We start from the raw sequence: 14,670 nt of genomic DNA, 5'->3' as shown, positions 1-14,670 counted from the left end.
ATACTAAGAGACTTAAAGTTCTTCTGCAATCAGCTAATCCTCAGAAAAGCAAAAACCATTTTAGCCTCTCCGAGCCATGTCTTGTGGGTGAATTCTCTCTGTTGCCTTCAGGGCAAAGTTATGCCCTTCCTATGTGTAAAACAATTTGCTTTTCCAAATCATTTGTCCCCTCTGCACTCAGACTCTTTTAAACATTTAAATTCTTCAGTGTTGTATTGTTGTACGGTTTATGTATTGATTGACTAATTATTTATTGTTGGCCATGTGTAGGCTGCTCAAAATTAATTTCCCCTCGAGGGATTAATAAAGTGGTTTGAATTGAATTGAATTGAATTGAATTGAATTGAGAACAGACGCTGCTTGACCCCTACACATAATAAATGAGCCAGACGTGACATCATTAAAATCCAAGCAATTAAAGCTATGCTGGCTGAGTTCACCTACGTTTAGCACAGATAAGTCAAACAATATGCATTTTTAAATGGACAGCTATCGCATGTAGGACACCTAAAATTCATGAAGACCTACAGTAATGTTGCAAGATGTTGTTCATGCTGCTAACTACCATCATAAAAAAACTACCTTGGAGGTAGTTTGTGCAAAAAAGAGATCAATGCTGTCGTCTGAAAAGGTAAAGGTGACCCACCAGTTTAAAAAAAAAAAATCGTAAAAATATGTTTGTGTAAACTAAATGACCTAAGAAGTTTAAACAAAGCATTGGAAGTAGGGAAATCAATAACAATGACACAAGTACATTAAAAATAAATAGTTAAAAAAAGAAACGTTTTAACACTTAATGACTTGGAAGTTCAAACAAGGAAAAGAAAGTGGGAAAGATTATTAATAAAAATGCTATTTCTAATTGACTTAAGTACCTTTCAATGATCTGAAAATGAGTAGACCTATAGAAGCGGAATGCCACAGGTGGTTGAGTTGTGAGTTCGATCCCTACCCTGGGAAATATCCTTGCGCAAAATACTGAACCTCCTCTTTCTCTTCATGCTGCATTACGTGTGCATGATCAGTTACATCGTCTTACATGACAATATTTTCCAATAATTATTGTGTGAGTGGAAGAATGTGTTGACAGTGTAAAAGAGATTTACAAGTGAAGTCCAGTTAACATGCAAACTCTACAAAGATGTTAAAGTTGACAGAAGTCATTCAATGGATTTTACAAAAATTAAAGAATTAAATGGCATTAAAAACATTAAATCCGATGTGAGCATAACAAAAATGTTCTACAATTGTAGGCCCTACACTGATTGTCAATAAATAAATTATTTGAATGATAAATGAAAATTAACTTGATAACTATGGCGGCATTGATAAATTACTGTGTCCGTGTGTTTCTTTTCTTTGTCTCTGGCTTTCAAACTGGATACAAGAGGCATCAGTACGAACAAATCAGCAATTATGCCGTGATGGCATTGGCAACAAAAAAGACAGAAAACAAACCACCCATCCCAGTTTTTCTAACTGGGGATAAAACTGCACTTCAAGATGTTCGGTATTTACTGAAGTGCAATTTTTGCTAACAGTTATTGAGAGTCCATTTTATTTTTATGTTTATGTAACTATTTTGGATAAAGTTATCCATCCATCCATCCATCCATCCATCATCCTCCGCTTATCCAAGGTCGGGTCGCGGGGGCAGCAGCCTAAGCAGGGAAGCCCAAATTTCCCTCTCCCCAGCCACTTCGTCTAGCTATTCCCGGGGGATCCCAAGGCGTTCCCAGGCCAGCCGGGAGACATAGTCTTCCCAACGTGTCCTGGGTCTTCCCCGTGGCCTCCTACCGGTTGGCATACCCTAAACACCTCCCTTTTCTTTGTCTCTGGATAAAGTTATTTACCTTCCAAATAAAATGGTGAAAAAATACTACAGTAATGAAAAATATGTTTAGTTAAAGGGTCACTTGCATTGTTGTTATTATGAAAGCTGAAAGCTTTAATAACTACTTTGTAAATATTGGCCCAAAATTGGAAGAAAGAATTCCAGACCCAGTTTCAATTGAGGACTGTAATGATACCATAGAGCGAAATCCCAACTCCATGTTCCTCAGTAATGTGACACAGGAGGAAATAGTTAAAATTGTGAAAATATGTAAATCAAAGACTTCAACTGATTGTAACGGAATTGATATGGATACGATAAAAAAGGTTATTGATGAGATCTCAGGACCATTAATGTATATTAGTAACCTATCATTTCAAACAGGTACATTTCCAAACAAAATGAAAATAGCTAAAGTGGCACCAATTTATAAGACTGGAGATAAACATCTATTTACAAATTATAGACCTGTTTCTTTACTTCCACAATTTTCTAAAATCATCGAAAAACTGTTCAATAACAGATTAGAGAGTTTCATAAATAAAAATAGAATACTCGAAGAGAACCAATATGGATACAGAGCTAATGTTTCAACTTCAATGGCTTTAATTGAAATCACAGAAGAAATTACCAATGCAATAGATAGTAAAAAATGTGCGGCAGCAGTGTTTATGGATCTAACTAAAGCATTTGACACAATTAATCACAATATTTTATTAAAAAACTAGAACGATAAGGCATCACAGGGTTAGTCTTAAATTGGATAAGAAGTTATCTAACGAACAGGAAACAATATGTGAAGCTAGGCGAACACACTTCCACAATGCTAAATATTTCCTGTGGTGTACCTCAGGGATCAATACTAGGACCTAAATTATTCAATCTCTATATAAATGACATTTGTAAAATTATAAGAGATTTACAGTTAGTATTATTTGTGGATGATACAACAGCGTTTTGTTCAGGAGAGAACACTCAGAAGATAATACAAATAATAACAGAAGAAATGAAGAAATTAAAAAAATGGTTTGACAAAACCAGACTATCATTGAATCTCAGTAAAACTAAAATAATGCTATTTGGTAACAGTAGAAAAGAAAGTCAAACACAAATACAAGTAGACGGAATAGAAATTGGAAGAGTAAATGAAACCAAATTTCTAGGTATAATGATTGATGATAAATTGAACTGGAAGTCTCGTGTAAAAAATATACAACATAAAGTAGCAAGAAATACATCAATAATGAATAAAGCCAAATATGTTCTAGACCAAAAATCCCTTCATATTCTCTACTGCTCACTAGTGTTACCATATCTGAGTTACTGTGTAGAAATATGGGGAAATAATTACAAAAGTACACTTCATTCACTAACAGTTTTACAAAAAAGATCAGTTAGAATAATACATAATGTTGGATATAGAGAACATACAAACCCTTTATTTATTGAATCAAAGATACTGAAATTCCACGACATAGTGGAATTGCAAACAGCTAAGATTATACACAAAGCAAACTATAACCTGCTTCCCAAGAATATACAACCAGTCTTCTCAACAAAAGAAGAGAAATATAATCTTAGAGAAAAATGTAATTTAAAACATTTGTATGCACGTACAACACTTAAGACCTTCAGTATATCAGTATGTGGAATTAAATTATGGAATGGATTAAGCAAAGCAATCAAACAATGTACTAATATGATCCACTTCAAGAAACTCTTCAAACTGGAAGTGTTTACAAAGTACAAAAAAAAGAACTATGATAAACATTCTGATTTTACTCACCCATTCATTCTCAAAATAATCTTACTTATCTCATCGTATGGAATAAAACTTGCTTCACCAATTATTTATTTATTTTTATCGTGATCACTTATTACTTAAGGAGTATACATTGTGAATACATTGAAAACAGGAAGTGAACAAAAGTTTTAGCAAGTGTTATGTAAAAGAAAAGGGGTAGGATTAAATAAGCTCTGCTTCTTCCTACTCCTTTTCGAACATGTTGAAAAGAGAAACTGGAAATTGTGATGTATCATGTTGTATGCTTGCATGTTCGAAATAAACTCAAACTCAACTCAAACTCAACTCAAATTATTACCGTACAGTATACAGTCATGGTTAAAAATGTACATACACTTGTACAGAACATAATGTCATGGCTGTCTTGAGTTTCCAATAATTTCTTGAAACTTCATGAATGGTTTTTGTGACCAACAAGTATGTGCTCCAATCACTCTATCACAAAAAAGAGTTGTAGAAATTATTGGAAACTCAAGACAGCCATTACATTATGTTCTTTACAAGTGTATGTAAACTTTTGACCACAACTGTATATTGTGAATACAGTAGTGCTTAATTTGGCCAAATAAATGTAAACTTTTCAATATTATCATTGTCACATGCTTTCAATTGTGTCCATACCAGGGGTGCCCATTACGTCGATCGCGAGTTACCGGTCGATCTCGGAGGGTGTGTCAGTCGATCACAAGCCAGGCATTAAAAAAATAGACATAAAAATGAGCAATCATCAATCTTCACCAAGACTTCACTTTTGTCAGTTGTTTGACATTCTCTGCACCCGAGGATGTTGTGAGATGACGCTGGCTGCTGCGAGCTCATTATTAAGAAAAACATCACTGACAGGACGAGAGAAACACTTTTTATTTCATCAGACTCTTGGGCCGTACCTGATGTCAAAACTCTAAAGACCGACTGCACATTTCCTGTCTTCACCTTAAAAGACCTGCTTCATCCTGCCTGTGCTAACAAAATAAGAGTCTCAGAAAGCCAGCGTGCACAAGCTAGCAAGCTATGGAGTTTCATGCCAATGTATTTCTCCCCCACTCTCAGCGACCGCTCCCTCTCCTCGCCCGTCCACACACTCACTGAAGTCACTCACCTGCTGCCACACACATATGCTACTCTCATAACAAAGTGTTTAAAAAGGAGTATGCAGGTTGGACAAATGAGATGCCAAATCCAACGACTTTCATGTGGTATTGTACAGAAAGGCGGACTTTTTTCTCCTCCATTCGAAAAAGTCATGAAAAAGGGAGGTTTTTTGGGTTGGTGCACTAATTGTAAGTGTATGTTGTGTTTTTTAAAAAATTAATAAAAAATTCTTCTGCAACCCGGTCCCATTCGCCCGGTGGTTGGGGACCACTGATTTACAGTACTGTAGATTTTTGAAGAAGGAAAACATTCATCCATCCATTTTCTACCGCTTGTCCTTTTTGAGGTCACAGGGGGTTGCTGGAGCCTATCTCAGCTGCATTCGGGCGGAAGGCAGGATACACCCTGGACAAGCCACCACCTCATCGCAGGGCCAACTAAATAATTATCATAAATGATTTTACTTTGCAAAAATGTGAGGTTGATTACTTTTTGAATGTATTTTTTGATTTAGACCCACATTATATTTGCCATGCAAAATAGACCTATGTCTGCTGCAGAGCTCTGCTTAGTAACCTGAGAGTCCAACTATTAAACATGTGTGGTCATCTCTTTCTCCTTCCCCAGGTGGGTTGTTATGCCTCCATGAATAAGAAGATCTATGCCATGGGTGGAGGTTCCTATGGGAAACTGTTTGATTCAGTCGAATGCTTTGACACCAAAACCCAGCAGTGGACAGGCCTTTGTCCTCTCAAGGAGAGAAGGTAACTACCTCGTCCGAGGGTCTCGAACTTGCAGTCCTCAGGACCAGATTTTGTAGCCCTCTTCTTCAATTCATAGTTTAGTGTAATTACAGTCCACGTACCCTGGGCAGACAATGCTTAAATAAATATACTTTGGCATTCTTGAATCCCATTAAAAATGACGCGAAACAACAATAACTATGCAAACACAAAAAATACTCAACAAACACACATTGGGCAACACAAAGTGCAACTAACTTCAAGCAAGCTGGAGTGTTTCTGACCATCTCCTGGAGAAGTAAACTATCAAAATATACCATTTTACATTGGGTGTAACATTTAGAAGGACTTAAAAGACCCATAGCGTCCACATGATCAAAATTTCACTAACAATTTCTCAGAATTAATTTTTTGCTTCTGTAAAGGAATCTGGCTGTCATTCACCATAATGTTAATTAGTTTTGTCATAAACGGTAGATAACGAACTGTACTTGGAACGCTCCCTTTCCATGGCCAGACTCGATATGCCACCACCTCTTAATGTGCTGTCATCCACAGAACTGGAGCCCATTTCCCCACATAGACAGTGTGGAATAAAGCATGTATAACTCTTGTTTTGATCCCCTAATTGCATATTTTTGTCGCCCTGGTCCATGATTACTTGAAAATGTATATAATTAACATTATGAGTGTAGCGCTCCTCTTGAGCCGGCCTGAATGAAGGATCGGGACCCCAACTGTCAGGTGATACAACTCACCTGTCGTTGATTCACAGCCGGCTCCTGCACATGCCCTGCCCACAAGGGACACGTGGACCACGCCTCTTCCACAATGAGCAAAACAGAAAAGAAAAAAAAGGCAGTTTCCGGACTTACCGGCCCTTCCATCTCCTGTTTCATAGACCCCATGGCCTTTGTTCCTTCATGGTCTCTGAGCATTTCCGCAAGCATTTTAGGGGAAACATCAGTAGAAGAGGGCGCACAATAGAATACTTCTTCCCTCTCATTTTTTAGCTCCATGTCTGCACGTCTTTCTCCTTTGTTTCTGCAGGTTCTGACTCAGTATTTGTCCCTTCAAGAGTGCTCGTGATTTTGGGGATCACTTTTGGCTTGATTCTTTTTAAAATGTTCTATCCAAACTTTGACTAAAACCCTTATTCTTCAAAGTCAGACTCATTGAAACGATTGCTGCTAATTACACTCCTCTTGCTTGTCTGCCACAATTTGACTGGAAAGGTCCATACTTTACTCATATTCCCATCATTTTGAAATGTATTCATTACCTCTAGACACCATTTTTAGGTCCAGAACTATGAAATAAGTGCCCATGTTGTCAAAATTAGATGGGTCTCTTTAAGACCTAACATAGCTGCTGGTAGAAGTAGTTGACAAATTTAGTAATGTGGTTAAAACTCGATACCGAAGTGAATACTATGAGCTGCCCAGCCTCATCTTGACTTTGCCTCCAGTGGCCCCTAAATAAAATCATTTTAAACCCTTGATCTAGTCATTTAGGTTTGAAGTTTGGTCTGAGAGGGAGCTTGTTCTAGTGACTATAACTAACACTTAAATTGTATTTGTCTTATTGTGTGACTTTATTTTTTAACATTAAAGGCAATTCCTTTACTTGGTGAAGTTAGTGTATAATACCATCATAACGTCTGCTTTTTACTGTATGTATGCTGTCCATGCACAACAGGAACTTAACCAAGCTACACTAAGTTGTCAGAGTTTTGCCATTCAGTTTTGGTTTCAGTTTTACTATTTTTTACAGCCACTCCATCATACATACATGATGGAGGTAGTTGTTAAGTCACACTGTTTATTTTGTTAGTGATATATATAGTATTAGCAGAATATTGCAGAAAAAAATGAGCTGTTTTGCGTAACCTTACAGGAGCTGCAACATCACAAGTTTAAATTACTTGCTTTTCTGTCACACTTTTTAATCACGTAAAGCGTAATTTCTTCCTACATCACATGACATGATCACGGCTCTGAGTTGATGCTACTTCCATTGCACATATTCATGAAGCTAAAACGTAAATCTTTTCTGGTAAGGTTTGGTTCAGTGGCCTGTGGTGTTGGTAAGGAGCTCTACGTGTTTGGTGGAGTGAGAAGTCAAGAGAACGACAACCCAGGACAACGTCACATGATGACCTGCAAGTCAGAGTTTTACCATGATGAAATGAGGAGGTTTGTATTTACTGTTTTGATGAATATGAGTCAGGTTTAGATTAACTACTTAAACTATTTTGTGTGCAAGTATGCTTCTGAGGTAAATAACATTGAAAAAAAGAAAAAGAAGCACAGCTTATTTAATGTTAGCCTTTTTCCATATCTCAGCAATTACTGATCATTCTTTGTGTTAAACATGTGGACAACATTTGTGCTTAAATGCAATTATTGATTTTACATCTTGTCATGAAAAGCTTTCATTGCTTGTGTTTAAATAAGGAGAATATAATACAAATTGTGTTAAAAAAAAATACAAATATATGTGAATAATAGGAATAATTTATAAGTGTGTAATAAGAATAGATTAAATATGAAATAGTAACTATCAGAAAACTAGATGAATAGTAATTTATTAAAATAGGATAAATAAATAAATAAATTATTTTTTCACTTTTAAAGGAATGTAGCTTTTGCATTTTTAAGTGAAAAGAGAATAAAAATAAAGTGTTCAAAAATATGTTTAATTTAAATGTTTTTAAAAAAGTGATTAAAAAAAGAATACATTGAAGTGAATAAATACAAGAAATACATAGGGAGAAATATACATTGCAATGAATATAAAGTAGTTTTTTTTAATTTACGAAATAACTTTTCTCCAATTATTGCTTTAGACTATTAAATAAATAAATAGTTGTTAAAATTGACATGTAATAATTAATACATCTAATAATTTAATAAATCAAAATGTTAAAATGTAGAAATAATATTTTAAAAACTGACGGAATATAGACTTTTAGTTAGGAATTTCAAATAAAATAAAAAATATAAAAAGTGTGGAAAAAACAAGAACAAATGTTTAAACAAACAAAGAGAAAAGCATTTAATCAGGAAAAAATCCTTTATATTGTTGTGTTGTTATTTATTGCATGGGATTTTACAAAATGCTCATAAAAGTCGTGGTACATAAAATGTTTACGGTGTTTTTTAAAACTACATATTTTAAAAGATAATCTTTATTAGTCTTTCAAAATTGACAAATGATCAAAAAGAATGAAACTTAAAGTGGTGATTCTAATTAACATTTAAAAGACTTACTTGTGGTCTAGAATAGATAATATGTATTGTATAGGCTTTGGTAAAACCTTTGCTCCACGGTCACTTTTACAACCCGTTTTTTAAAATCTGTCTGAGAAGTGTTTATTCTGGAGGTGTTCCGAGATTGCAAATGAAACCACTCCCCACACTTTCCAAGACTATCATCATGTATGTTTTTTTTTTAAACGTTTGTTTATTGAATATTTGAGATAAATAATTGCCAGACATACAACCCAATACATATCAAATGTTCCCCTTGATGAAACTCGACGACAACCCATGCTGGATAGTGCCCACCACACCTATCCATCCATCCATTTTCTACCGCTTATTCCCTTTTTTGGAGTCGCGGGGGGCGCTGGCGCCTATCTCAGCTACAATCGGGTGGAAGGCGGGGTACACCCTGGACAAGTTGCCACCTCCTCGCAGGGCCTCCCACCCACCACACCTATTATAATATAAAAAAAGTCACTTTCCCGTGGCGCCATTGCTAAACACATCCTACACCATCACTGCTCAGCAGCACCCCCTCATCATTTATCTTTTGAAAGTTTACACTGTTTGAATATATATCCTCCCCTTATGGACGGCACCACTATTTTTTTTCCTGAAGAGACGAACCCTCAGAAAGCAACTCAAAGATGGTCTGTAAAATGTAATCTATGCAAACGTTCGACCAAAGAACCACCATTACATTATTTGTAGACCACAAGGAAGTGTTTTAAAGTTAAAGTTAAGTTAAAGTACCAATGATTGTCACACACACACTAGATGTGGCGAAATTATTCTCTACATTTGACCCAACCCCCTTGATCACCCCCTGGGAGGTAAGGGGAGCAGTGGGCAGCAACGGTGCCGCGCCCGGGAATCATTTTTGGTGATTTAACCCCCAATTCCAACCCTTGATGCTGAGTGCCAAGCACGGAGGTAATGGGTCCCATTTTTATAGTCTTTGGTATGACTCGACCGGGGTTTGAACTCACAACCTACCGATCTTAGGGCGGACACTCTAACCACTAGGCCACTGAGTAGGTTTTAAATGTAAGGTACATTTGAAAATAATCAGTGTTTATGAATGAATGAATATAAATATGCAAGTTACAGCACAATTTTAAAACTGATGCTCAGAAGCAGTCATGGATTCTAATTTCGGAGGTGCTGATTCATCTATTTTACTGTAATTGTAACTGCACGTTCTTCTTGTGCAGGTGGATGTTCCTCGATGACCAAACCTTGTGTATTCAGACGAGCTCATCATTTGTCTACGGTGCTGTTCCCATCGGAGCCAGCGTCTACGTAGTAGGAGACTTGGACACGGGTTAGTAGCAACTTTGTCAGACACGTTCTAACAAGCAAAACATCTGAGTATGTTATGGGTTGCACAGGTGCAAGTTTCGACTACATTCGTGAGTTCCGCCGCAGCACAGGGACCTGGCATCGCACCAAGCCAATGTTAGCCAGCGACCTCTCCAAAACAACCTGTGCAGCCCTGCGCATCGCCAACTGCCGACTGTTCCGCCTTCAGCTGAGCCAAGGCATGTTTCGAATCAGAGTCTGAATTCAGGACGGCCACTGAAGCTGCTTCTTCACTTTTGCACACTGGTACTTTCTACTCATCTATGGTTTGGTTTTAGTCAATTTAGGAACACTGAAATACAGTATTTAAGTCGCTAGGTATGTGGCTTTTTACTCTTTATTTTAGGAAGACCATGTGACTGGGGCAGGATGACGATCACACTGTTATTTTTTGTAGGGTGATATTTAATTGAATGCTTCCTTTTTTTTTTTTTTTTTTTACCTGTGCCTGTTAGGGAACCCTGGACAATATACTGACTGCAGGTAATAGGATGCACACCCGCAGGGGAATTGATCAAAGTTTTACAGGCTGTTAATGTTGTGCAATGGACCATAATCATTTGGAAATTAACGTGGAACAAAAAAAAAAACACTTGTAACATTTTCCGCTCACAGCTTCTTTTTTTTATTGGCCCTCGGCAGATTCTATAAATAACATATTATTAATTGTAAATGTGATACATTGTCAGATATTACTCTGACTTGCCTTGTCACCTCAAAGCTTACATGGTTTGCTCAGGTAGCTTATATTGTACAAAATGTATAATTATTTTGATTTACCTCTTATGTAAGATAATGGGTTACATATAATCACATTATATTGATTAATTGAACATTTGCGATGCTAAACTTAATTGTGAATATCTCACATGCTTTTTTGTCACAAAGTTTTGTAGCATCGTGATAATTTTGTCAATCAAGTCTTAAAGGGGTCATTTATGATTTGTTTTACTACATTTAAAACACTTCCTTGCTGTCTACATAACATGGAAAAATGGCGCTTTGGTTCAAATTTTGCATAAATTTTCTTTACAGACCATCGTCAGGCTGTTTTCTTAATGTGTCTCTGAAAACAAGCCGTTTGTAAGGATAGTTTTTGCGGTAAACATCCGTACCAACAAACACCATAAGTTATAACTATACATTCCTTTTTAATAGAAATGGAAACAGCGGATGATATTAGCATCCAATCGTAAATGAGTACAGAATTTGACGCAAAGTGACAGGAAAGCGAATAAGAATAATCCGAACCGTGGAGATGAAAGTATCTAATGGGTTAGTTTATTAGCTTTCTCTTTCAAAGCCTTTCTAGTCCATTAAGTATTGTTATGCCTGCTCCCTATTTGAATATACCATTGTAAGTAGCCTGTTTATCTCATCGAAATGTAGTCCGGTTAAGTCAAAGGTCTGCAACCCAAAATGTTGAAAGAGCCACATTGGACCAAAAATACAAAAAAAAAATCTGTTTTAGCCGCAAAAAATAAAAAGCCGTATATAAGTCTTATAATGAAGGTACCACAGGCCGTAAGTGTCTATATTAGCTATAACAGCCTACTATCAAAATGACTGTGTCGCAGGCTGAAGCAAATCTTCGTTGACAGAAATGTTGAAATGTAATATTTATTCTACACATTTTTACAACATTAGACACCATTAGTAAATCAGAGGCTAGTGACCTGTGTAAGTCACTCCATGTGCCCCACCAGTTGTGTGTGTAACAGTTCTGGCCATATCATATCTAAGTAGAAAACTGATATGATATTCACAATCTGTGACGGAAATGTAATTTTTAAAAGTTCCACTGTCGCAAGCTTCATATTCCTCACTGTTTAGTCTCGTTTAGGAGTTGGCAACCCAAAACGTTGAAAGAGCCATATTGGACCAAAAATAAAAAAAACAGACCTGTCTGGAACCGAAAAAATGAAAATTTAAGTCTTATAATGAAGGCAACACATGACGTAAGTGTCTATATTAGCGATAACAGCCTACTATCAAAATTACTATCTGTCACAGGCTTAAGCAAATCTTCGTTGACAGAAATTTTGCTAATGTTTGGTCTGGAACAACATGGCACAAAACTATCAGAAATGCACCCAATATTACATACAGATAATGCGTCATTAGACATGCAAAACTAAATGATATACAAAGAGCATAAAAGTAAAGGAAATTAAATGAGCTCAAATATACTTACAAATGATGCAATATGTACATACAGCTAGCCTAAATAGCATGTTAGCATTTGTTAGCTTGCAGTCATGCAGTGACCAAATATGTCTGATTAGCACTGCAACAAGTTAATAACATCAACAAAGCGCACCTTTGTGCATTCACGCACAGCATCAAACCTTTGGTAGACAAAATGAGACAAAGAAAGATTGAAAGATTTTACATGTAAACAAACTGTTGTGTCACAGTCCACACTATGGTGAGTTCAAGAACCAACAAAATTAGTAGGACAAAACCATATTCACCACATACTGTCATTGGTAAAGCTTCCACACAAACATATTAAACAGTGGGCTTTCTAATAATTGGGGAGGTTTTTGTCATGTTTGTCCTCAAACAAAACACATACTGAAACAAACAAAAAAAGATTCCCCCTCCCATCTTTTTCCATTTTCAATCATTTTTTAAAAATGCTCTTGGCAGCCACTAGGGTGGCATTAAAGAGCCGCATGCGGCTCGAGAGCCATGGGTTGCTGACCCCCAGGTTAAGCTAATGCTACATCGCTAATGCATCATTACATTTGTCAATCTACTGTTACTGGACTTACCGCTTCATTGTGTCCACATTTGCTGTATATTGAAATAACTTTATCCACAACTAAATGTAGTTAAGGGTAAATCCTTCTGTGTATCCCATCTGACCGAGGCAGATTTTTTTAACCCGGTTCTGCGCTTTCATTACAGGCCAAAAGTTTGGACACACCTTCTCCTCATTCAATGCGTTTTCTTTATGTTTATGACTATGTCAATCAATCAATCAATCAATCAATCAATGTTTATTTATATAGCCCCAAATCACAAATGTCCCAAAGGACTGCACAAATCACCACGACTACAACATCCTCGGAAGAACCCACAAAAGTACATTGTAGATTGTCACTGAAGGCATCAAAACTATGAATGAACACATGTGAATACGGTACTTAACAAAAAAAGGCGAAATAAAAACATGTTTTGTATTCTAGTTTCTTCAAAATAGCCACCCTTTGCTCTGATTACTGTTTTGCACACTCTTGGCATTCTCTCGATGGGCTTCAAGCACACCTGTGAAGTGAAAACCATTTCAGGTGACTACCTCTTGAAGCTCATGGAGAGAATGCCAAGAATGTGCAAAAAAGTACGTAGTTGCTGTTCAGTGTAGGAAAAGTGCTTTACTGGACCCAACTGTTGACTTAAGACTTGTATCTGATGTCTCAGAAATACGAACCTGTTTCCATATGAGTTGGGAAATTGTTTTTGATGTCAACATAAACGGAATACATCCATCCATCCATTTTCTGCCGATTATTCCCTTTGGGGTCACGGGGGGCGCTGGTGCCTATCTCAGCTACAATCGGGCGGAAGGCGGGGTACACACTGGACAAGTCGCCATTCCATCAATGATTTGCAAATCCTTTTCAACCCATATTCAATTGAATGCACTACAAAGACAACATATTTGATGTTCAAACTCATAAAAATTATTTATTTTTGCTAATAATAATTAACTTATAATTTCATGGCTGCAACACGTGCCAAAGTAGTTGGGAAAGGGCATGTTCACCACTGTGTTACATCACCTTTTCTTTTAACAACACTCAATAAACGTTTGGGAATTGAGGAAACTAATTGTTGAAGTTTTGAAAGTGGAATTATTTTCCATTCTTGTTTTATGTAGAGCATCAGTTGTTCAACAGTCCTGGGTCTCCGCTGTCGTATTTTACGCTTCATAATGCGCCACACATTTTCGATGGGAGACAGGTCTGGACTGCAGGCGGGCCAGCGCCAGGAGAGTACCCACACTTTTTTTACGAAGCCATGCCGTTGTAACACGTGCAGAATGTGGCTTGGCATTGTCTTGCTAAAATAAGCAAGGGCGTCAATGAATAATACGGCACTTAGATGGCAGCATATGTTGTTCCAAAACCTGTATGTACATTTCAGCATTAATGGTGCCTTCACAGATGTGTAAGTTACCCATGCCTTGGGCACTAATGCACCCCCATACCATCACAGATGCTGGCTTTTGAATTTTGCGTCGATAACAGTCTGAAAGGTTTGCCTCCCCTTTGGTCCGGATGACACGATGTCGAATATTTCCAAAAACAATTTGAAATGTGGACTCGTCAGACCACTGAACACTTTTCCACTTTGCATCAGTCCATCTTGAATGATCTCGGGCCCAGAGAAGCCGGCGGCGTTTCTGGATGTTGTTGATAGATGGCTTTCGCTTTGCATAGTAGAGCTTTAACTTGCACTTACAGATGTAGCAACGAACTGTATTTAGTGACAGTGGTTTGCTGAAATGTTCCTGAGCCCATGTGGTGATATCCTTTAGAGATTGATGTCTGTTTATGATAC

General features: G+C 37.0%; 1 protein-coding gene across 2 annotated transcripts in view; it reads left to right on the top strand.

Annotated features, from left to right (window-relative positions):
• Nucleotides 1-12,635, top strand: part of gan (gigaxonin) — a 34,979-nt gene extending 22,344 nt beyond the window's left edge. For both annotated transcript variants that reach the window (XM_061917339.1, XM_061917340.1), the window contains exons 10-13: nucleotides 5,358-5,494; nucleotides 7,534-7,668; nucleotides 9,954-10,063; nucleotides 10,131-12,635. In XM_061917339.1, the coding sequence (XP_061773323.1) occupies nucleotides 5,358-5,494; nucleotides 7,534-7,668; nucleotides 9,954-10,063; nucleotides 10,131-10,303 (555 nt within the window). In that variant the 3' untranslated portion in view covers nucleotides 10,304-12,635. The remainder of the gene's footprint in view (nucleotides 1-5,357; nucleotides 5,495-7,533; nucleotides 7,669-9,953; nucleotides 10,064-10,130) is intronic.
• The last annotated feature ends 2,035 nt before the right edge of the window (nucleotides 12,636-14,670 follow it).

Source organism: Nerophis ophidion, linkage group LG12, assembly GCF_033978795.1.
Source record: "Nerophis ophidion isolate RoL-2023_Sa linkage group LG12, RoL_Noph_v1.0, whole genome shotgun sequence".
Classification (NCBI taxonomy): domain Eukaryota; kingdom Metazoa; phylum Chordata; class Actinopteri; order Syngnathiformes; family Syngnathidae; genus Nerophis; species Nerophis ophidion.
This window is presented reverse-complemented; position numbering and strand designations above follow the sequence as displayed.